The sequence below is a fragment of the Atractosteus spatula genome, chromosome 6 (assembly GCF_055471065.1).
Source record: "Atractosteus spatula isolate fAtrSpa1 chromosome 6, fAtrSpa1.hap1, whole genome shotgun sequence".
In the NCBI taxonomy this organism is placed as follows: Eukaryota; Metazoa; Chordata; class Actinopteri; order Semionotiformes; family Lepisosteidae; genus Atractosteus; species Atractosteus spatula.
In genome coordinates, this window is record NC_142711.1 from 62,528,441 (window position 1) to 62,549,573 (window position 21,133).

Here is a 21,133-nt window from a genome sequence, read left to right on the forward strand (position 1 = left end):
CCTGAGCAGTTCTCGTGTGTCTGGAGCTGGAGGGGTCAGGGTTAGGCATTGCGAACTGTGAGGTGTGAGATGAGGGAGTGGTGACTGTCCTGTCCCTGAGCAGTTCTCGTGTGTCTGGAGCTGGAGGGGTCAGGGTTAGGCATTGTGAACTGTGAGGTGTGAGATGAGGGAGTGGTGACTGTCCTGTCCCTGAGCAGTTCTCGTGTGTCTGGAGCTGGAGGGGTCAGGGTTAGGCATTGCGAACTGTGAGGTGTGAGATGAGGGAGTGGTGACTGTCCTGTCCCTGAGCAGTTCTCGTGTGTCTGGCGCTGGAGGGGTCAGGGTTAGGCATTGCGCACTGTGAGGTGTGAGATGAGGGAGTGGTGACTGTCCTGTCCCTGAGCAGTTCTCGTCTGTCTGGCGCTGGAGGGGTCAGGGTTAGGCATTGCGAACTGTGAGGTGTGAGATGAGGGAGTGGTGACTGTCCTGTCCCTGAGCAGTTCTCGTGTGTCTGGAGCTGGAGGGGTCAGGGTTAGGCATTGCGAACTGTGAGGTGTGAGATGAGGGAGTGGTGACTGTCCTGTCCCTGAGCAGTTCTCGTCTGTCTGGCGCTGGAGGGGTCAGGGTTAGGCATTGCGAACTGTGAGGTGTGAGATGAGGGAGTGGTGACTGTCCTGTCCCTGAGCAGTTCTCGTGTGTCTGGAGCTGGAGGGGTCAGGGTTAGGCATTGCGAACTGTGAGGTGTGAGATGAGGGAGTGGTGACTGTCCTGTCCCTGAGCAGTTCTCGTGTGTCTGGAGCTGGAGGGGTCAGGGTTAGGCATTGCGAACTGTGAGGTGTGAGATGAGGGAGTGGTGACTGTCCTGTCCCTGAGCAGTTCTCGTCTGTCTGGCGCTGGAGGGGTCAGGGTTAGGCATTGCGAACTGTGAGGTGTGAGATGAGGGAGTGGTGACTGTCCTGTCCCTGAGCAGTTCTCGTCTGTCTGGCGCTGGAGGGGTCAGGGTTAGGCATTGCGAACTGTGAGGTGTGAGATGAGGGAGTGATGACTGTCCTGTCCCTGAGCAGTTCTCGTGTGTCTGGAGCTGGAGGGGTCAGGGTTAGGCATTGCGAACTGTGTGGTGTGAGATGAGGGAGTGGTGACTGTCCTGTCCCTGAGCAGTTCTCGTGTGTCTGGCGCTGGAGGGGTCAGGGTTAGGCATTGCGAACTGTGAGGTGTGAGATGAGGGAGTGGTGACTCTCCTGTCCCTGAGCAGTTCTCGTGTGTCTGGCGCTGGAGGGGTCAGGGTTAGGCATTGCGAACTGTGAGGTGTGAGATGAGGGAGTGGTGACTGTCCTGTCCCTGAGCAGTTCTCGTGTGTCTGGAGCTGGAGGGGTCAGGGTTAGGCATTGCGCACTGTGAGGTGTGAGATGAGGGAGTGGTGACTGTCCTGTCCCTGAGCAGTTCTCGTGTGTCTGGAGCTGGAGGGGTCAGGGTTAGGCATTGCGCACTGTGAGGTGTGAGATGAGGGAGTGGTGACTGTCCTGTCCCTGAGCAGTTCTCGTGTGTCTGGAGCAGGAGGGGTCAGGGTTAGGCATTGCGCACTGTGAGGTGTGAGATGAGGGAGTGGTGACTGTCCTGTCCCTGAGCAGTTCTCGTGTGTCTGGAGCAGGAGGGGTCAGGGTTAGGCATTGCGCACTGTGAGGTGTGAGATGAGGGAGTGGTGACTGTCCTGTCCCTGAGCAGTTCTCGTGTGTCTGGAGCTGGAGGGGTCAGGGTTAGGCATTGCGAACTGTGAGGTGTGAGATGAGGGAGTGGTGACTGTCCTGTCCCTGAGCAGTTCTCGTGTGTCTGGAGCTGGAGGGGTCAGGGTTAGGCATTGCGCACTGTGAGGTGTGAGATGAGGGAGTGGTGACTGTGCTGTCCCTGAGCAGTTCTCGTGTGTCTGGCGCTGGAGGGGTCAGGGTTAGGCATTGCGAACTGTGAGGTGTGAGATGAGGGAGTGGTGACTCTCCTGTCCCTGAGCAGTTCTCGTGTGTCTGGAGCAGGAGGGGTCAGGGTTAGGCATCGCGCACTGTGAGGTGTGAGATGAGGGAGTGGTGACTGTCCTGTCCCTGAGCAGTTCTCGTGTGTCTGGAGCTGGAGGGGTCAGGGTTAGGCATTGCGAACTGTGAGGTGTGAGATGAGGGAGTGGTGACTGTCCTGTCCCTGAGCAGTTCTCGTGTGTCTGGCGCTGGAGGGGTCAGGGTTAGGCATTGCGAACTGTGAGGTGTGAGATGAGGGAGTGGTGACTCTCCTGTCCCTGAGCAGTTCTCGTGTGTCTGGAGCAGGAGGGGTCAGGGTTAGGCATCGCGCACTGTGAGGTGTGAGATGAGGGAGTGGTGACTGTCCTGTCCCTGAGCAGTTCTCGTGTGTCTGGAGCAGGACGGTATGCTGAGGGAGTACCCAGCTGGCCTGGCTGGGGAGAGGGCCAAGACCCCTTCGAAGCGCAGCGCGGGCCGCCGCCGGGGCAGGCTCCCGAACAGCAACAGCCGGCCCAGCACCCCCACTGTCAACATGTCGGAAACCAAGGACACGGACAGCGACCGGGAGGCCGGCGGCGACCCCGGGGGTGACGCCAACGACAAGGACGACGACGACAAGAAGGACGAGACCACCAGCTCCTCAGGTGCTGCGTCTTCGCCGCCGTCAGCTGGGGCGCCTGCTGGAACTGCCTGGTTTATTATTCCATTTCTCTCCCGGGACGCTAAGTGGGCGTATATATAAAAAAAAAAAAGATTAAAGCAAACCAAAGTCACCTTTCATCAGCACTCTTTGATCAGATTGACTTCTCTTCAGAAGCGCTGGGGAGAGTAACTTGCCTGTTTGAAACAAGGAGAATATGTAGGCTAGTTGGTACATACCTCCATAAATCATCTGTGTGTGCGAAAATGGTTTAGCCATCTATACACCTCTATTTGCTTGACTTTATTATATCACAGTCGACTCAGTCTAAGAGAAGCATGACTTTTAGTACTAAGCCTTTTTGGGGTGCAGTTATTCATCCCTTTGTGTCACTGGGCAGGAGGGCCTTGTACCACTGCTAATGTCAGGTGTCTTTGCATGTTTCTCTGGACAGAGGCCAACTCTCGCTGCCAGACCCCGGTGAAGCTAAAGCTGAGTTCTGAGCCCCCCGAGAATGTGGACTGGAGTGGCGCTGAGGCCTCCCTGTTCCGAGTGCTCATCGGCACCTACTACGACAACTTCTGTGCAATAGCCAGGCTGATTGGCACAAAGACCTGCAGACAGGTGAGACTCTCTCTCTCTGCCCTCAGGGAGGACGTCAGGGCCACCAAGATCACGTACATTTCTGAGGGCTGAAGCCACGTTCAGTTCATTTGAAGTATAGCTCTTTAGAAATTTCAAAGCAGGCTGTTTGACATAAACCAGTTTCGGAATAAATTCGTCACAACACCTCGCCTCACTTGTTTGAGATGTGTTTTAGTACACTCACGATTCTTTGTGGCCTCACATCCGTTGACGTTGGTTTTCTTGCTTGCTTAGGTTTATGAGTTTAGGGTAAAAGAATCCAGTATTATTGCACGCGCTCCTGCAGAAGATGTAGATACTCCCCCAAGAAAGAAGAAGAGGAAGCACCGGTAGGAGATGCTCTTGTATTTTTGAGAGTTGCAATGTATAAAAGTCTCTACAGGTTTGCCCTGTAGCCCTGTTACACACACTTGGCTAACACCTGTCTTCTGTAACATGATCAAAATGTAACGTCTAGTTAATGTCATGTGAAATAGCATGCATCAGGTACCTAATTTTGTTTCTGTTGGTTATTGTTTTAGGTTGTGGGCTACGCATTGTAGAAAAATACAACTGAAAAAAGGTTTGTGGGTTTTATTAGAGATTTAACTTTTCTGACAGTCTCCGTGATTTGCTTTACGTATCTAAAAGAATCCAGTTGTATAATATGGATAAGTTCCCTTAGCCTTTCCTAAAGCAGAATTTCCTAAACCATTTTTATCAAGTTCTGATCATGCTCTTAACATAAAAAACCGCTGAACCTTGCTTTACATTTTTACTTATAAAAAGAAAAAGGTCTGTGTGTTGTATAGACTTTCTTCAAATTCTCCAATCTGTGAACTCTTGAATGTTGAATGCTTCCAGATGGCTCTTCGAACCACGTGTATAACTACCAGCCCTGCGATCACCCCCGCCAGCCCTGCGACAGCTCCTGTCCTTGTGTCATTGCTCAAAACTTCTGCGAGAAGTTCTGCCAGTGCAGCTCCGAATGTGAGTGCAGCCAAGAGTGTCGGATTCGCTTCACACCCGCGTCCCGTGCCCGCGTTCGGCTGCCCTCAGACACGGCTGGTCTCCGTAAAAGCTAGTGCCCTTCTCTGTGTTCGGCATGCGGTACGAGATCAGCCGTGAGAGAAGCGCTGTGCGAAGACGCGATGTATGTGCGGGAGGGAAAGACCCTCCCGGGTGTTATACTGTTGTGTTTTACACGCGGTGTGCGCAGCACGCGGACGGGCCACATGGCCTTGGCGCTTGGTGGTACGAGGTGCTGACCTTATGTATGGGTGTCCAGTCCTTCCCCCCCGCACCCCTGTTGTGTAGCGCCAGCACCGATGGTGCGAGACCCGGGTTTCCCGGCGCGGCTTGATGCCGCTGCCCCTCTGCGGAGCGGCGCGGAGGCCACCGTGGCCCGGCCGACCGCTCCACTGTGGGTCTGAGACCGCCCTGCTCTCCCCGCAGGCCAGAACCGCTTCCCCGGCTGCCGCTGCAAAGCCCAGTGCAACACCAAGCAGTGCCCCTGCTACCTGGCGGTGCGCGAGTGCGACCCCGACCTGTGCCTAACCTGCGGGGCGGCGGAGCACTGGGACAGCAAGAACGTCTCCTGCAAGAACTGCAGCATCCAGAGGGGCGCCAAGAAGGTGGGTGTGGTCGGCGGGGGTCTCCTCCGGGCGTGCGCTCCCGGGGGCTGGCGGCCTTGCGGCCCTGTTGTCTGTCCCGCGTGCCTCATGCTGGTCAAGAATGTCCCGGGACGTGTCCCGTCCAGCTGTGTCGGGAAGGATCCTCCGGTGCCCGCCCATGCCGCAGCTCTAGCGGCCCGCCTCGTGAGTTTCCTGGGGAGTGTGGTATTGATTTGAAATGCCCAGTTGGCCCTATTGTTATGCTTTGGTCCCCTTTTCAAAATTGTCGTTCCGTTTTCCAAGGTTAAAACGGTGTGAGCGAATATTTTCCGGGCTGAAAGGGGAGAAGAAAAGGTTGCCACACCCGAAGAAGGCCCCACAGCTGAAACATTCTCTTTTCTCTCCCTTTCCGCGTGGAATAGACCTTTACCTGTTCCTTTGCAGCCTATGCTAGCTCCTAACTCAAACTTTATAAGCAAATAGATTTGATTTAGTCATTTAAGAGGTTTTTGTTGTAGAAGCTTCCAAGTTATTTCTGGAGCACATTCCAAAGATAGCAGGGAGCTTACAGCTTCTCAAGTTCTGGAGAAATGAAAGCCCTGAAGAATGGGGGTACTTGTCATATATGTGCACAGAGATATAGTTAATTTTGAATTTTTTTCAGGATTTTAAGAATACGTTTGCGTCTTCTCAATTTCCCTAAAGAGGCTTTGCTTGACTATTCCATGTTCAATGAAGTAGGGTCTCTTAAATGTAGTGCTTTGTTGTGCAGGAACATATTCTTTAGGTTCTGTGGTACCTGCTGTATTGTAAATGCAACTTGCAGAGGAAGTATCTGCGTCCTGTCTTGGTGGGGGAAGAGTCACACTGGTCTCCTCTCTCTCGCTTCAGCACTTGCTCCTGGCTCCCTCTGACGTGGCCGGGTGGGGCATTTTCATCAAGGAGCCGGTGCAGAAGAACGAGTTCATCTCCGAGTACTGCGGAGAGGTCAGTGTCATCTTCAGTGGCTGGTTTCCTTGCTGTGTTTTGCGCACATCGACGTGTGGTCCTGATTTTGCAGACTCACTATCTGCCTAAAAGATACGGAAACATTTCAGTAAATGCACCGTTGTTTGTATTCAAACCTTTTCTTAATGTTATACAGAACTTTTGCACCATGAAGTTAACCTATGAATAAAAAGACACTAATTATTCAACATCGACTGGAACACATTCCAGCGTTATGCAATGATCACACTTCCCACTGGGAGAATGTCTCTGTATTTAACTTACCAGTGTGTGTTATCAGTTTAATTACTTTAGAAATAGTTCACTTCATTGCAAAAGGAAAACACGTTTTATGTTAAAGATGTAGGATTAAAAAAATCAGATTACTGGTGACAATATATGACATAGTAGAGTATATTATTGCCATAGGAGCTGTATAAAGATTTCCCACTGTGCCTGTTGAACCTAAAACCCAAAAAGGGACTAAACAAAACCCTTTAGCTGTACTGCTATTTCACATTTTGCGCAAGCACATTGGTGTTGTGTCCTGCCAGCGATAGTGTATCTGTATGTGAACTTGAAGATACTTTACAGGTGCTCTTTTTTAACTTTTGAATTGCAGATCATTTCCCAGGATGAAGCGGACCGGCGAGGGAAAGTGTACGATAAGTACATGTGCAGCTTCTTATTCAACTTGAACAATGGTGAGTGGTCATCCCACTAGATTATAGTCTTCTTTCAACAGGTTTCTCTCCTCACGAGTGTCAGTTGAGCCTCCTTTTTTTCCCCCCAGACTTTGTTGTGGATGCGACGCGCAAGGGCAACAAGATTAGATTTGCCAACCACTCTGTTAACCCAAACTGCTATGCAAAAGGTAAAAGGTGTTTTTTTTTCTTTTGTACTGTGGAATAAATAAGAATGTACCTGCTTTGAGTTGATGAGAGGGCGGTAGACTAGTGACAAAGTGTGGTGACTTCAGATTTCTCCCTCTGATGCAGTAATGATGGTGAATGGAGATCACAGAATAGGTATATTCGCAAAGAGAGCCATACAGACGGGTGAAGAACTTTTCTTTGACTACAGGTAAGGCACAATCTGCAAGTGCTAATTCATTTGTGGGGCTAAACTTCCTTTCTTATGCAATCACTAGCCACTGGAACTACAGAAGGTATTTAAATGTACTCATACATCATTGCAATTTTGAAAGAGGAGTAAAAATTGTGTTTTCTGCCCTGAGTACACAGTCTAATAAGATATAGTTCAAGTAGGGAGCTGTGTCAGCATGCGTAGGCTGCAAAGGAACAAGTAAAGGTTTATTTCATGCTGAAAAGAGAAGAAAAGCACTATAACGACAACATCTGTAAAGGATGTGCTCGCACCCAACGAAGGCTCCACTGCCGAAACGTTTTCTTTTCTTCTCTCTTCAGCACAGAATAAACCTCTACTTGTTCCTAATAAAATACAGCAATATATTATTACCTGTTACGCTTTGGACAGTGTTACTCCAGTATAATTTTAATATTTAAAAATATATTGGCCAAAGCTGCAGCATAACAGTATTTTGGGGTTGGAGTACTGCTCACAATGTTCAATTCATCAAAACCCTGCATTTTATGTTGCAATAAAACTGTAGGGCCTCTGTAAGCCTCTAAAGAATTACTTCTGCAGTGTCAGACACCGTGGTTTCTTAAAGCGACACATCAAGGCTTCAACACTTGAATCCATTTCCAAACCTGGATACTAGCAAAATCCTGCTTTTATACAACACCCTCTTCCTTACGTTGGCTTTTTTCCCCCCTGTTTTCAGGTACAGCCAAGCAGACGCTCTCAAGTATGTGGGTATTGAAAGAGAAATGGAGATTCCATGAACCCATCTACCTCCTCCTCAGCCAATGCCTTACCTTTTTCAGGAATTTTTAGTACACAGTACATTTTAAAGGATGTTTGATACACATGGAGCTTGTAGGGTTATATGAATACTGGTTCTGATAGTAATTTATACATTTTCCGAATTATTTTTTTTAGGACCTCCCCTCCTTAAACAGCTGCAAGTTTTTTTTTTCTTCTTCTTCCAGTCAAAGGGTCTTTTTTTTGGGGGGTTGTTGCATCAGTCTAGAAATGTGGCACCATTTTTAACAAAAAATACTTGAACCTTCATTCCAGTGTTTACAGCCATCTGCAGGAACACACTGCAAGTCGGACTCTGGTCTGCGTCAGGCCAGTAATGCTACTTTGTGCGATTTTCTTTTTTTTTTTGTCTTGGCTCTCAAATGTTGATCCTGCCATTTCCTGCACCAATAAAGGAGGAGAAAGGCACTTTTGTGGCGGTTCGAGTAAGTACCCTGTTTACACTGACCCCGTGGTTAGGTCGGCTCTCGGCAGGCTCGGGACCGCGTGGGTCCGGCTCTGATCCGCCCTGTAGCCTCGCGCGGGCCTGCCCAGAGCACCACCTGTCTCGGCGAGGCCGCAGGGCACTGCCAGCGGTCACACGGCTCTCCGCCAGAAAGATCTGTCTGTTGCGGTCCTTAAAATGGCATTGTGTGCCTTTCCTTTCAAGCTGTGTGGTTTACTTTTGAACTACAAGGCAAAATTTTAAACAGAGATGGGTAACTCCACTGCCAGAGGACCTAGTAATGACTTAATTGGACTAATAGTTTAGTAATATAATTGGTCTGCTTGTTTGGTATTTACTTATTTGGATTACTTATGTGGATACGAAGTCAAATCTCCTGTGTTTTTTAGTCATAATCCATAATTGGGAAAAATTGCTAAAAGGCCTCCATCCTTGAATATTGCAGTTGTCCCTGGTTTAAACTCTTATTTAACTTAAATTGCCACATAGCCTGCTCAGAAATCGTGCTGGTCTGTGGTCGACAATGGAATTTACTATACAGAAAAATGACCAACAATATTACAGAGCCAAGCATGGAGGTCCTTTAATAATAAGTCTCCAAAACAGTCAAGAGAGTAGCTGGAGTTTTGTATGCCGTTGAGAAAAACGTTTAGTATTGATTTTTTTAAAGTGGGATCCGGCTTGTTAATTCCAGTTTTACTTTTTAATGACTTATCTTTTCTAATATTTAGAACTAAGTGTTTGACTCCTCTGTTTCCAGAAATGTAAGATGGGTAATAGATCAGTGCAGCTGTTTAGCCGCTCCATCTCCTTTGCAATAACAAGCCCACAGCAGAAAACGTTCTTTCTGTGGAAAAAATGTAGATCAGCTAAAACCGCAACAGTCCAATTGAGCTGCCGTTTATACAAGACAAAACAGATCGTAAACTTTGACAGCTCTTCTCCGTGTTTTCTTCTGGAGGCATGCCATGTGACCCAATGACTAAGCACGTCGGTGGAAATAGAAACTTGCAAATCATGTTCTTGTGCATTTGCGAGGGTGTAATGGGAGGGGGCGATGCAATGGAACTGGAAGTTTTTTTTGTTTTTCCCCCATAACCATTGAAAAAGGAAGATGAGGGGTGTCCAGTCGCTGAAGGTACCGCGCGAGGGACAAATGGGAATCGGTTGTGCTGGGACAAGCTATGTAATGATTTCTTAAGAATGATAAGATGCAGAGCAGAGGGGCAAGGTTTTGGCTCACGAACCATTCCTTTTTGCCAAGCTAAAAGATCATAAATCAGAACAGCGACAAATGATAATTACTTTGCATAAGCTGTAGGTCATTAAGGAGGGGTTAAGCCCTACTGTGGAACAGACAGGTAGCTAAAAGATAGCTAGAGGCAATATGCAGACCACACTATTTAAAAAGAACTGATGACTCAAAGGAGTTTGAGAACTGTATATAAATAGTTATGCTCTAAATTAAGACTTGCGACTGGACTTGTCCAGCATTAAAAACAAACAGTGGGAGAAAAAAGCCCACCTTTTCGGTTGTAGTTATTTTTTCCATACGAGTTCTTCACATGAGCTGGGACCATGTGTGCGATGTTTTTACTTAATAAAAAGTAAATGGATATTTCTAGTTAGTGCTTGTTTGCTTTTTAAGGTATTTACAACTCCTAGCTTTTTAATAGTTGAGGTGAATCCCATGGTCAGACTTTCAGACATGTTTTTACTGGGTTCATGCATGAGGGTCCTCGGTAGAAACAGGACATAAGTATAAGGACTTTTTATCACCTTACCCTGGTCAGGCCCAGCTCGTCAGTGTAAATGGGGTACTAGACTGATGACATTGAAAAGATGTGAAAAGGACAGCTGGTACTGGAGCTGCAGAGTTCTGTTTTCAAAGGAGAAAACCGCATGCATTTGAAAACCATCACAGACCAGCCATTTTAATGCGCAGGGGTTTGTCAGAGAGTTCATGGCAGCGATGAAGAATGCCACTGAAAAGACTATGAATGACTCTGAAGTGCTGCTCATGTTCCGCTGTCACTCTGCACAGGACTTTGTTGAGAAGAATACATTTGAGCAGAAGTAATTTTCATGAATGAACTGTGTACAATTGGACCGCTTTGTGTCAGTCATGGTGAACAACTCCCATTGGGCCTGTTGCTCTCTGCGTTTTTTCATTACAGCTCAGCTCCTTCGGTTGTGGCCCGGATGAGTTAATGGGCTTAATTGGAGCCCTTTGGGTGTTGCTGGCTTAAAGAATCCCCGAGACATATTAAATGGCCCAGTGGCTTTTCCTAAGAGCAGGTCTCCTGGGATTCAGGCTCCTTTGCCCAAGGTCAGTTCTCCCTCCTTCCCCTGCTGTGTGTGGGGGCTGCAGGGCCGAGGTGGAGGAAGTACATGCCATCCTGTGTCTGAAGCTCCGGGCGCCTTCAGGATGGGCGCAGGTCATTGTCGGAAAGCCACGCGGGTCTGTCCAAGCAGAGCAGCTGTGAATGCGTGCCCAGCCATGGTCTGCGCGCTCAATACCATGCTTTCTGGAGCAGACGTGGTGTGTGAAGTCGCCCCCAAAGCAGGGCTGAAACTGATCATGGGCTGTAGCAAGTAGGGTTCCTGCAGGAATAAGATGAGATCCGAATTTCTTTTATTAGAATTTAAGTTTACAGTCGAGAGGAGGCCATTAGGCCTATCTAGCTCATTTGGGAGTTTATAGCTAATTGATCTAAGTATCTGTCTCTGGTTTCTTTCATGAAACAGCTGGATATTGGCTTCAACGACATGGCTGGGTAGCCTGCTCCAGAATCTCGTAACCCACAAAGTAGTCTGATTTTGTTTTAAATCTGAACTTTGCGGTCTTTGAGAATAAGCCTGCTTGCTCTGTGGAGCAGGAGTCCCCATTCCTGGTTCCAGAGAGTCTGGAGTCTCTGGGGGTTTCTAGGTCCTGCTGAAGCTGCAGCAACTGAGAAGCTGGGACTTGCTACATTGATCTCATTAAGCCGGTAATGAACTGAGCTGGAACAGAAATGCGTGGAGGACCTGGACTGAACATCTGCTCAACGTCGGGGGAGGAGGAAGATCACCGCGCCAAGAGGGTTATCAAGGCACTGTCGGGATTGTCAGTGTATTACGGCGGGTTTTGAAGTGGCGTTGGTTTTCTCTGCCGTTTGATCGGTATGGGAGTCCAGCTACAGCTTCTCCAGCTCAAAATAAGTCTTGGGGAGGAGTGGAGAAGAGCTGAGCGGACTAAGAACAGTGTGGCTTCAGCGGTGATGTGCAGTCTCGCCAGTCTCTCCATTGATGTTCAGACCCTGATATCTGGAAAAATATTGAGGTTTGTACCTCTTGTCTATATTGGAGATGTGTTCCCCAGGCAAGGCCACAACGAACCGGACAGAGGTACTCCTCTATTTGTTAACGAACGTGAGGAACCTGTCATGGGGGTCTGTAATGTCTGGGTTACGTGCAAATGTCTTGAAGGTTTTCAACCTGTTTGAATTTCAAGTTCTGAGCCTGAAGTTATTTTATTTAAATGCCTTTTATTTTCCTGTGAGAGTCTAACTTGAGTTAGTCTTGATATTAGAGAGTTTTCATATATTCACATATTCCTGTGAAGATCCCCGATTCCCCCCGCCCCCCTGAAATATAACATTTCTAACTTATTCCCGTTTCAATGCAAGATAGTAAATCTCCCTTTATTTCCGCAAATGTCATGTGTAATTTTAAATCTAAGCAGTTTGTTCTCAGGATTTTCATTGAAGATTCCTTTGTAACCATTCCACCACTGATACTGGTGATGCCTCTAAATACAAGGTGCTGGATTTACAGTGTTTACAGGTGTAGTGTTGCTTAAATAAATTGAATTTTGACAAACATCTAAAAACCGTTCAGTCTACATTTCATGTGGTTTGGGGTGGGCTTTTGTGTTCAGTGTGCTGCGGGATGTCATAGAAAGGCATCGTTCTCAGCCAGTGGTCTTGGCAGTGGTCAAGCCATTCATTCACACTAGTTGGGCAATAATTGGTTCAATTAATATAACTCAAGTGGACCTGAAACCGACCTTGTAATTCTTGGTCAGACCACCTCTTGGTCCGGTAACCTCTACAGTAGGTATCGATGCATTACAGCCGGCTTGTTAAGCTGTTCAGTTCAGAGTCCTTGCAGATTTTTCTGCAGCCCAAAGAAGATGGGGACTGAGCTGAAGGTCATGTTTATGGAACGCATTTCCTGATTTCTGGTGAGTAAATCCTGTGTTTGTGTTCGAGTCAACATCTCTGTGTGCTTCTGCATCTGTACCGCTGTGACAGCTGGAGTAAAGTGAAGGCTGAAGTGGCTCTTTGTTGGCATGAAAGCTGCAGAAGTATTCCAGCTTTAAAAGTTATGCCCACGGGGTTTCTTTCCGAGAAAGGTCATGGAGCGGTTCTGCAGCGGTGGCGCTCGTGGGCTTTTTACTCTGGGGCTGGAAGATACCAGGGAGGATCTATGAGCTGCTGTGAGACTGTAACGGCTCCGACCCCGGCAGAACCCCACGAAGTAGTGTTGCTCGTTAAATTGGGCTACGTGATGAGCTGTAGGTGGTATCGGTGAGGCGGGTTAAAGGAGAAGCCGGAGTCATACCTTCGCCCCTGCAGTTCACCGGTACAAGAGTGCAAACCCAGTTCGGTCAGAATGGCAACGACCAGCTTGCTGGCACGGGTGACTTCAGTGAGACACGGTGTAAAGGGAAACATCATTTATGAAAGGACCAGAGCAGGGAAGAGGCGAGTTAGTGAAGAAGCATAGAATAAGGCCTATCTTGAAGTTCGCGATTGGTGAACCACAGTAATTAGTGGCACCAAAGTCTCATTTAAGAGTAATTTTTCAGTGCTGACTGCAGTCCTTCAGTTCATTCAGAGACCTTCCCTCAGCAGCAGTTGAAGGGATAACTGTGAAGTTGCACAGCAGGGTGAGGATATGATGAACTGACCTTAGTCAGCACTTCGAAGATTCAGTTTGCCGTAATCGGTTGCTTTTCCCTCATGGACTTCGCAGGCTGTCCTGCTTCACTGAGCTCATCCGCTAAACTGGACAGGGTGCCGTGATTAAGGTTCAGCCTCAAGGATTGGCATGACCTGTTCCAACAGCAGAAAGACTTCTTGAAATATATATTTTTTTAAAAAAAAACTCCTGCAAAGACATGGAAATGGATTTGTACAGAAATTCTGAACGTTTCAATTTCAGTTCTTTAAAAAGAAAAATATTTGAGCAAAAAATATTTTTTTGTTAACATCAAGAAACTTCCAGATTCAATTGTATGATAAATGTTTTTTTTTAAAAAAATTACATTTTAGGGCTCATAAATGCAAACGCATTTAAAGTTAAGAGTGAGTCTAGGACGCACTTGGGAGACCTACTCTTGTCCTCTCGCTCTGGAGTCGACGTGTCGAATGGCTCAGTCTTGGCTCGGCGGGGAGTGCTGTTGCCTTGTTCCGCCGGCAGGGGGCACCCGCCTTCCGCGGCCACTCACCAGCAATGCGATTGCTGCTCCTGCGGCTCCAGCTCAACGCGAGAGCTCAGTAACCTGCTGCAGGAGGGTTTGGATGCGGCTGAAGCGCAGAGCTTTCCGTGGTGCTGCGTTGCTGGGGACCCTGCTGTCGGGGCGAGAGACGTCCCCGCTGGGTGGCTGAATGCATCGGGGGGGGGGGGGGTCCGACAGGAAGATGGAGGGAGGGGACACAGGTAAGACCCGCCCCTGCGCTGGGGTCCACAGTAACGAGAGTGGGCTGATCACAAGGGGGCAGCGCAGGATTGAGCTGAACAAGTTCTGGCCGGACGGGAACGGGAATACAAGTTGATGGCTTTTTTTTGTTGTTTTTTTTTTTTTAAAAAAAAAAGCTCTTAATTTCGCACCAGTGGTGATGGGGTTGTGGCGCACAACCCAGCTCCGCCGGACAAGCTCCCGGTCTTGATTAAGCTAATATACTACACAGCAGGCTCAAATAAATTAGCCACATTCTCCTTTCACCAGGTCCACCACTATACCGGCTCACCCGCTACTACAGCTTGTATCATCTACGGTTAAAGGTTCGCCTCTCCTTTGCATGATAACGTACTTATGCTTGGGCTTGACGTTAATTAAAGCAACAGCAACATGGAGCAACTAAAACCAAGTCGTCTTACGACCTTGTAGCAGCCAGCTGACCGGCGCTCCCACCACAGAGCCGTGTAACCGGGCGGAACCCGTGCGGGTCAGCGGGCACCCGGGCAGGCGGAGGGAAGCGATCCGCCTCACGGCCCCGCTGTGCGCCGACTGCGAGAGAGACTCGACACCCTTCTGCTCTTCCACCTCAAGCCCTCGTCGGCCAGGCAGGATTGAGAGCGAGCGAGGGGTAAATGGGGCAAGGACGAGACTGCACGTGATATTATTTCTACTACAATAACGCGAAACGAGGCGTATGCTTTTAAGCGCTTTTGCACTTGCATACAGAATTAAATAAGAATTCATGCTGTTTAATTACATTACCCATACATATTAATACAGTATACTGAGCATTTAAGGAAAACTCACATTCACTTAATAGGCACATATACCTTACTAATTACTAATATACTTTATATATTTTGTTATTCATGACTGACCATATATTTGAGCAATTTTGAATGGCTGCTTGAGCACTAGATTTCCTCATAAAGAAGTTGTGCTGTGATTGAACCTGCTGAACAGCCTGTTGCAAATCAATGGACAAAAAAACCCCTGAGAGGCCGCAGTCCACCCTGCTGATCAAGGGAACGCCCTCTGGCCGCTGGGCACAGTCACCTCAGCGCCAGGCTGCTCAGTCAGTTTCTTCATCTGGCAAGAGGTCCCAGCTGCACAGCTCGTCTGGAAGAGCCAGGCCAAGCCCCCCCCCCAGGGGTACCCCTGACAATTACTGCTCCCTTCCAGTGTTCAATGACTGATTCCCGTCCCCTTTAAAGAACAACCCACCAGCCATTCAGAAGAATGGAGAGGAAAACAACCTTACAGAAACTTTTAATTTTTATTTTTCACACAATTAAAAAATGAACGCCACTATACAAATGGTTTTTCTTGTAGCAGGTAACAATGCAGATCACACAGCTCTAAGGGCCCATTCCCACACTCTAGTATGCTCTCTGAAAGTGCTGCCAAAATTGCATTCATAAATTACTTTTATTTTTAAATGTATTTAACTTAAATTGCAACCGCCACTAAAAGCAGCAGTCATTTTTCTTTTTCATAGCGGTTTAATTTCATGTTTTAGTTTTTGCTTATATGCAGATAGGCAGTAGCATGCAACCCCTGACGCAGGTGGTTTTTGGATCCGGTCTGTAATGTCGAGTTCGCTAGGTAAGAGTAGAGGTCTGTGTCCATATTTACACATTAAAATGCAGAGATCGATCCTGAGCAGTTCGGGTGTGAATTTCGGACACTGGCTGGCAGCTTTCCCCAGTCTCGGAGTTTAAAGGGAGATCCGGCTCTGTGGCCCCAGCGAGCTGCAAACGGAGATTCAGACTGCGGTCTCTTCCGTTCTTTCCCACTCTGTGCTCACATTCCTAAACGCTGGCCGAATGTCAAAAGGAATGAAGTTTATTACTCAGACACTTCGAAAAAAAAAAACAAAAGAAAAAATTAAAACAGGGAGGAAAAAAAAAAAAACATTTAAGCCAAGTAGCTGTAGGTATCCTTTTCTCCATCGACGCGTTCTAAATATTCCTTTTCTATCAGTATGTCGATGCATTTCTGGGGGCGAAAAAAAACAGAAAAGTGGAAATGAGCAAAAAAAAAATAAAGGCAGGAGAGAGCAACAGTTTGAAGACCTCTCACTCCACAAGGACGTTAATAATAGACAATGCCACAACTCTAACCTCCCTCCTACCCAGCCTGCCCGTGTTCACTCCCGGCATGGGCTCCAACAGCGAGCACTGAAGCAGCCCCAGTCAAAATCGTAATCTACTGCAGATGTATTCATGTCTAAATACGGAATATCTGCTACACCAAGCCGCACAGAATCAAAAACGTGTTGCACATTTCACACCTTGGGGAGGAAAAAAAAAAAACTCAAAACCAATGCACGGTTCAGTCTGGAAAAAAAAAACAAGCTAGTACAATCTTCCATAAAGGAACAAGTAATAGGTTAATTGCATGCTGAAAAGAGAAGAAAGCACAACGTTTTAGGCCGTAGAGCCCTCTCCAGGTGTGCGCAGCCTACACATGCTGACACAGCTACCCACCTGAACTTCTATAAAGTACATTTTTACATCGGTGAGAAAATCAACTCAGGTCTCTGCTATACTTAAAGTATTTCGGTCGTCTCAAGCGTCAGAAACGAAATGAAGACAAACCCTTCATAAACGTCACTGATCGATCGATCGCTCGCTCACCTTGATTACGGGCACCCGGGGTTTAAACCTAGAGGACAGCTGGTTTAGTACCTCTGCAAGCAGCTGCTGGTGTTTTAAAACTTTCCTCATCTTCATGATTCTTACGATGGCAGCCTGCAGACGGAAAAGCTCATCGTTAAGCGTTCGGTCCAAGTGGCATCGCCCCTGCGCGGCCGGCGGCGGGGGACCCCCACCTGAATCAGCAGTTTCCTGTCCTCCTCGATGTTTTTGTGAGTGGTCTCCTGCTCCTGCTTCTGCTCCGTCTTCATTGGCACATTGATGTTGACTCGCAACTTCTTACTGCAGAGACCACACAGCGCCCATCAACACCGCGCCCTCCGAATCTCAGCAGGGACACACAGGCACCAAGCAAGTCCCCCCAACCCCATGCTTCAGCAGCGACGTGCTTGCCAGTGTGTCACACAAAGGTCACATTTTATTTTCCACTCATTTTCACTTTTTTTCTTTAATAAAGATAAATCTTTGATCGTTCTCAATTAAGTCTTTGTTGACACTGATGTACTGTGCACCATCGCTATAAATAGTACTGTCAAAAATGAACCAGCAAAACGTTTATTCACTATGCATTAACTAGATTCAAGTATTCTGAATTACTTAAGAACCTCCACTGCTCCGTTTTTAATTTTTCACTATGTACCTTAACCCCACTAGTTACTTACTTTTTGTATCCGAGAAAAAGTTTTATTAAAGTATCGGGCTTGAACTCAACTTCGTCAACATTTGCGTTTTCGTCTTCCAAGACCTACAAAACAAGAATCCAGCATCTGAGGATCAGGTGGGGGTCAAGAGAACAAGAACTCCTACACCACTTCTCAAAGCGAGGCCACATTCTGAACCTCAGGTGGTCACGAATTCACACGACACGTACATATAATATAACAAGGATATATATTGTTCCAGATGATTTTGTAGCAGGTTTATTGAAACAGCAGGTATTTAAATTGTGATGATTGAACTAATCCTTGAGAAGATGAAATTTAAATTAAAGTATGTTAATGTACAAAACTGCACCTAATTCTGAAAACACATGAACTGAACTCTTAATTAAAACACCAAGAAGGCACGTAGTGGACACAGTAAAGAACTGTTCAAGTTATTTATACTTCGGTAGAAACCTTTTTTAATGGCTTCTAGTACTGGTCAAAAAAGCCGTCCTTAAAAACTAAAGCAAAAACAAAAATAAAACAACTTACCAGTAATTTGGATTTTAATAGGATCTGTAATACCTGCACCAATACATCCTGGAATAAAAATTAAAAATCTTTTAAAAAGTGACATTCACAGTCATCTACATTAGTCCCTGTTGTACAAATTGTGGCAAACCATTTTGTTCCTTTCAGAGATCCTGTTTCTCAAAACAGCTCAAGCCGAAGTGCAGTATGTTTCCTGTGCCCATGCTATTAAAAGCCCATACTGGTAAACATGGATTAACATGAACACTGGATAATCAAGTAACTTATATGTAGACGATTACCACAGTATATCCAACGTTGATTAGAGTGTGCAGAAGTTATGTCAGATTTCAAAATGTTTACTCATTTAATATTACATATTCAATTTTTATAGAACATATTACCTTTAGTACACTTCTGGGAAGGGAAACTAAACAAAAACTCGAAAGAAGGAATATTGCGAATCATAAAGCAAATACAAGTCATAGTCAGCTGGACCTTGAATTTACATGGACAAAGTGGGCTTGAAAAATAAAAGAATTTCCAATATCATGTTGTAAACCGTGTGTTAAGTTAGCAAACCTCCATAAAAACACAACTGAAGTGCTTCCTCCAGCCTCCCCGACCGGGACCGGCGGGCACTCACTGTCTTAATCTGCGTGCTGTCCGTCAGCTGCTGCACGGTGTAGATGTCTTCCGTGTTGTACTGCAGGAGGATCGCCATCTGGAACGTGGACGCCTGCAGCAAGGGGAGGGAGATCAGCGTCACCTGCTGTTCAGCGCTTGGGCAGGAACCGGCGCTGGAGCCCTTTGGGGCAAAACTAAACCAAGGCGACAAACATCTTTGTGCTCATCGCGGCATCACGAAGCCAATGCGTGGCGCGGCTTTGCACACTGCTGCGGAGCTCTCCGGGGCTGAAAGTCATGAGTATTCACAGAGGGTTGGGACCAGGGGAATTATTTTTTGCACCACCCCGGAGGTAGTGAACAATGATTAAGTGTTACCCCTCATTTGTCTTCATTTGCACAGCTTTGTGAGCTCTTTCTAGGACAAACAAAACCCAACAACTTCTAAACCCAGAGGGCACACTGAGTGCTCTTCTCTCAACAGAAATCCTACTCTTGCTGAACACAGACACAAAAAATCAAAACGTTTTTATGCACACAACAGCTCCTTTAATACAGACGCTCAATATAAACAAGCAGATCAACATGCTCAAGGAGACTGGTCTATGGTCTTCAGCACCGATTGGAATGAATCCACTGCAGGTGATCCGCACAGCTCAGTGGATGTGAAGCCGTCTGGAACACCTGTTTCCCACTGCTACTGCCTGCCGAGTGCTTTTCCCAGCCAAACTGGAAACCACCTGCCACTACTGTAAGCAGCGGTTGTAACCGCACGCTAGAAACAATGCTTCATTTAATAAAATGACTTGCAGTGAACCTAAGTCATCTAGAACAGATATTGCTATCTGCACAGTCAGATATCCACATCTTCACCACAGGTTTATTCTTCTAAACTGAAGCAGGCATTGCAATATCACCCTGCTGACAAAAATATATATATATTCTGAAATAAATCTGGACATCAGAATTCTTCCATACTATTGCTAATCCTGCCAATGGAGAGCCCCAAATCCAGCAAGTCTCCCAGTTAACCCTAAGTGCCTTTCTACTGAACACTGGGAACTGATTTAGGATGTTGTAAATATCTGTAGATCAGATTTTCTGACCTGTGTTTTATGTATTTGCAGAAATTAAAGAATGATTGTAAAAACAGTCAACGTCTTTTGGTATAGACAAGGGAAAGGGAGTAGTTAAACAGGATTAGTCACTGATGAATACAAAAACAACAACAGTGCCCAGGGCAGACACTGCCAACGGGCTCAAGAACAAGAACCAGGACAGGCGTCCAGGCAGACCTGTGACAGAGAGCCCAGAGGAAACTCACCTGTAAGGTGTACCTGTTCTTAAAGCAGTTGGTGACCAGCTCTCCTTTCGATAACTGGTAGAGCCAGGTCAGCTTGCGCCCACTGTGTCTGCTGGCATAAAAGGCTGTGAATCTTTGGTAACTCCTTTCCAGCTGTGAAGAGGGACAATACAGGCAGGTTTAGGGAGAGAGAGAAAACAGAAACATCTGGCACTAGTTCCTTTTTTTCCCAGTAAACATTAGAATAACGTGCATGATGCGTGCCTGTGTGGCATCTTCCGTTCTTTGCCGTTTGCTGTGGGTCTCCATAAAAGAACAGCGTACACAGTCTCAGGCCCCCCGATGTCGGCCTTGCCTAGCGAATATAACCCCTGTTCCACCCCAGTGCTGCTGCACGTTCCCAATTATCTCACACGCCTTCATAAAAGACCAGGGCCTCCGCCTCACAGTGGCCAGGGCGGAGAACCAATCAAGGCAGACAGGGATGGGCGGAGGAGAAGGAGGAGCTGGGAAGAGTGTGTATCGGGACAGATTACCTCAGACGGCAAAGCAAACGTGCAGGACTGCTGGAACGGCCAGGAGCCCGAGCTGAGAACCTGTATGCTGAAATCCACTGCAAGACAGAGAGACGAAGAAGCCAAGTTAAATGAGAGCAACACTAGAGCAGGGCCACTGCACCCCAGGAGAGAGCAGGGCGCCACTGCACCCCAGGAGAGAGCAGGGCGCCACTGCACCCCAGGAGTGCAGTGCAGGCGACAAAGGGCAGGAAAACACCAGCTTTCAGGTTCTCTCAGAGCAACAGTATCGCAAACAAGACTCAACTGACACTTTAATTTAGTCCTTGCTTACTAGCTAATACATGAATAACCTACCGTTTCTTTAAATAAGGTAGCCTGATGGAATTGTTTAAAATGAGTAAGGATATTGTTTCCAAAATGATTATGGCATTCATTTGGTAAGGAAACTGATACTTTCAGTCATGTAAAGGGTTTTGTATGTTTGTGGATTGCCAAGAGACGTGTTTCTGTTTATCTATAACATCAGCAAGGAGACAAGGAAAGCAATGATCCACCTAGAAATTGTACTAAATAATTATTTTAATAATCACATACCCTGATTTTTAGCTTGTTGAAAGTTCCTAAAATGGTGACAATGTTTAATGAGAATATTTTGAGAATATCAGAGCTTTTAATTTTTGGATAACAGTAAGATTAATATCTCAATTATAATAAAATCTAAATATATTGCTTTTAGATGTTCCCATTACAACATCTAGAGCATATAATGGTTAAAAGGAAATGTTTCTTTTAGTCACTGTCAAAGCTCATCCAGTCTCTGCACTGCTACTGTCAAATAAAACTGCTCTTGCACTATTTCTAGAAGCCAGCTAAATGAGCAAAAACTAACAGCAACCATAGAGCTGCAATCCAATATTACAGACTCAGTA

At 46.8% G+C, this 21,133-nt stretch overlaps 2 protein-coding genes across 4 annotated transcripts in view; one reads left to right on the forward strand and one right to left on the reverse strand.

The window, feature by feature from the left end:
- The window catches only part of ezh2 (enhancer of zeste 2 polycomb repressive complex 2 subunit), a 29,350-nt gene extending 17,283 nt beyond the window's left edge, over positions 1-12,067 (forward strand). For 2 of the 3 annotated variants that reach the window (XM_088919167.1, XM_088919168.1), the window contains 11 exons: positions 2,380-2,623; positions 3,074-3,243; positions 3,499-3,593; positions 3,786-3,826; positions 4,108-4,233; positions 4,699-4,877; positions 5,748-5,843; positions 6,466-6,547; positions 6,637-6,717; positions 6,842-6,926; positions 7,651-8,158. In XM_088919167.1, the coding sequence (XP_088775293.1) occupies positions 2,380-2,623; positions 3,074-3,243; positions 3,499-3,593; positions 3,786-3,826; positions 4,108-4,233; positions 4,699-4,877; positions 5,748-5,843; positions 6,466-6,547; positions 6,637-6,717; positions 6,842-6,926; positions 7,651-7,711 (1,260 nt within the window). In that variant the 3' untranslated portion in view covers positions 7,712-8,158. Of the gene's footprint in view, positions 1-2,379; positions 2,624-3,073; positions 3,244-3,498; positions 3,594-3,785; positions 3,827-4,107; positions 4,234-4,698; positions 4,878-5,747; positions 5,844-6,465; positions 6,548-6,636; positions 6,718-6,841; positions 6,927-7,650 lie in introns of all 3 variants that reach the window. The other variant, XM_088919166.1, reaches the window with a different exon arrangement.
- A 3,114-nt stretch (positions 12,068-15,181) lies between these two features.
- cul1b (cullin 1b) overlaps positions 15,182-21,133 on the reverse strand; it is a 41,101-nt gene continuing 35,149 nt past the window's right edge. Inside the window, exons 15-22 of the mRNA XM_088918428.1 lie at positions 20,223-20,299; positions 19,708-19,839; positions 18,403-18,495; positions 17,778-17,825; positions 17,244-17,326; positions 16,758-16,863; positions 16,564-16,677; positions 15,182-15,922 (exon numbers count right to left, since the gene is read on the reverse strand). Coding sequence (XP_088774554.1) covers positions 15,842-15,922; positions 16,564-16,677; positions 16,758-16,863; positions 17,244-17,326; positions 17,778-17,825; positions 18,403-18,495; positions 19,708-19,839; positions 20,223-20,299 — 734 coding nt within the window. The 3' untranslated portion in view covers positions 15,182-15,841. The remainder of the gene's footprint in view (positions 15,923-16,563; positions 16,678-16,757; positions 16,864-17,243; positions 17,327-17,777; positions 17,826-18,402; positions 18,496-19,707; positions 19,840-20,222; positions 20,300-21,133) is intronic.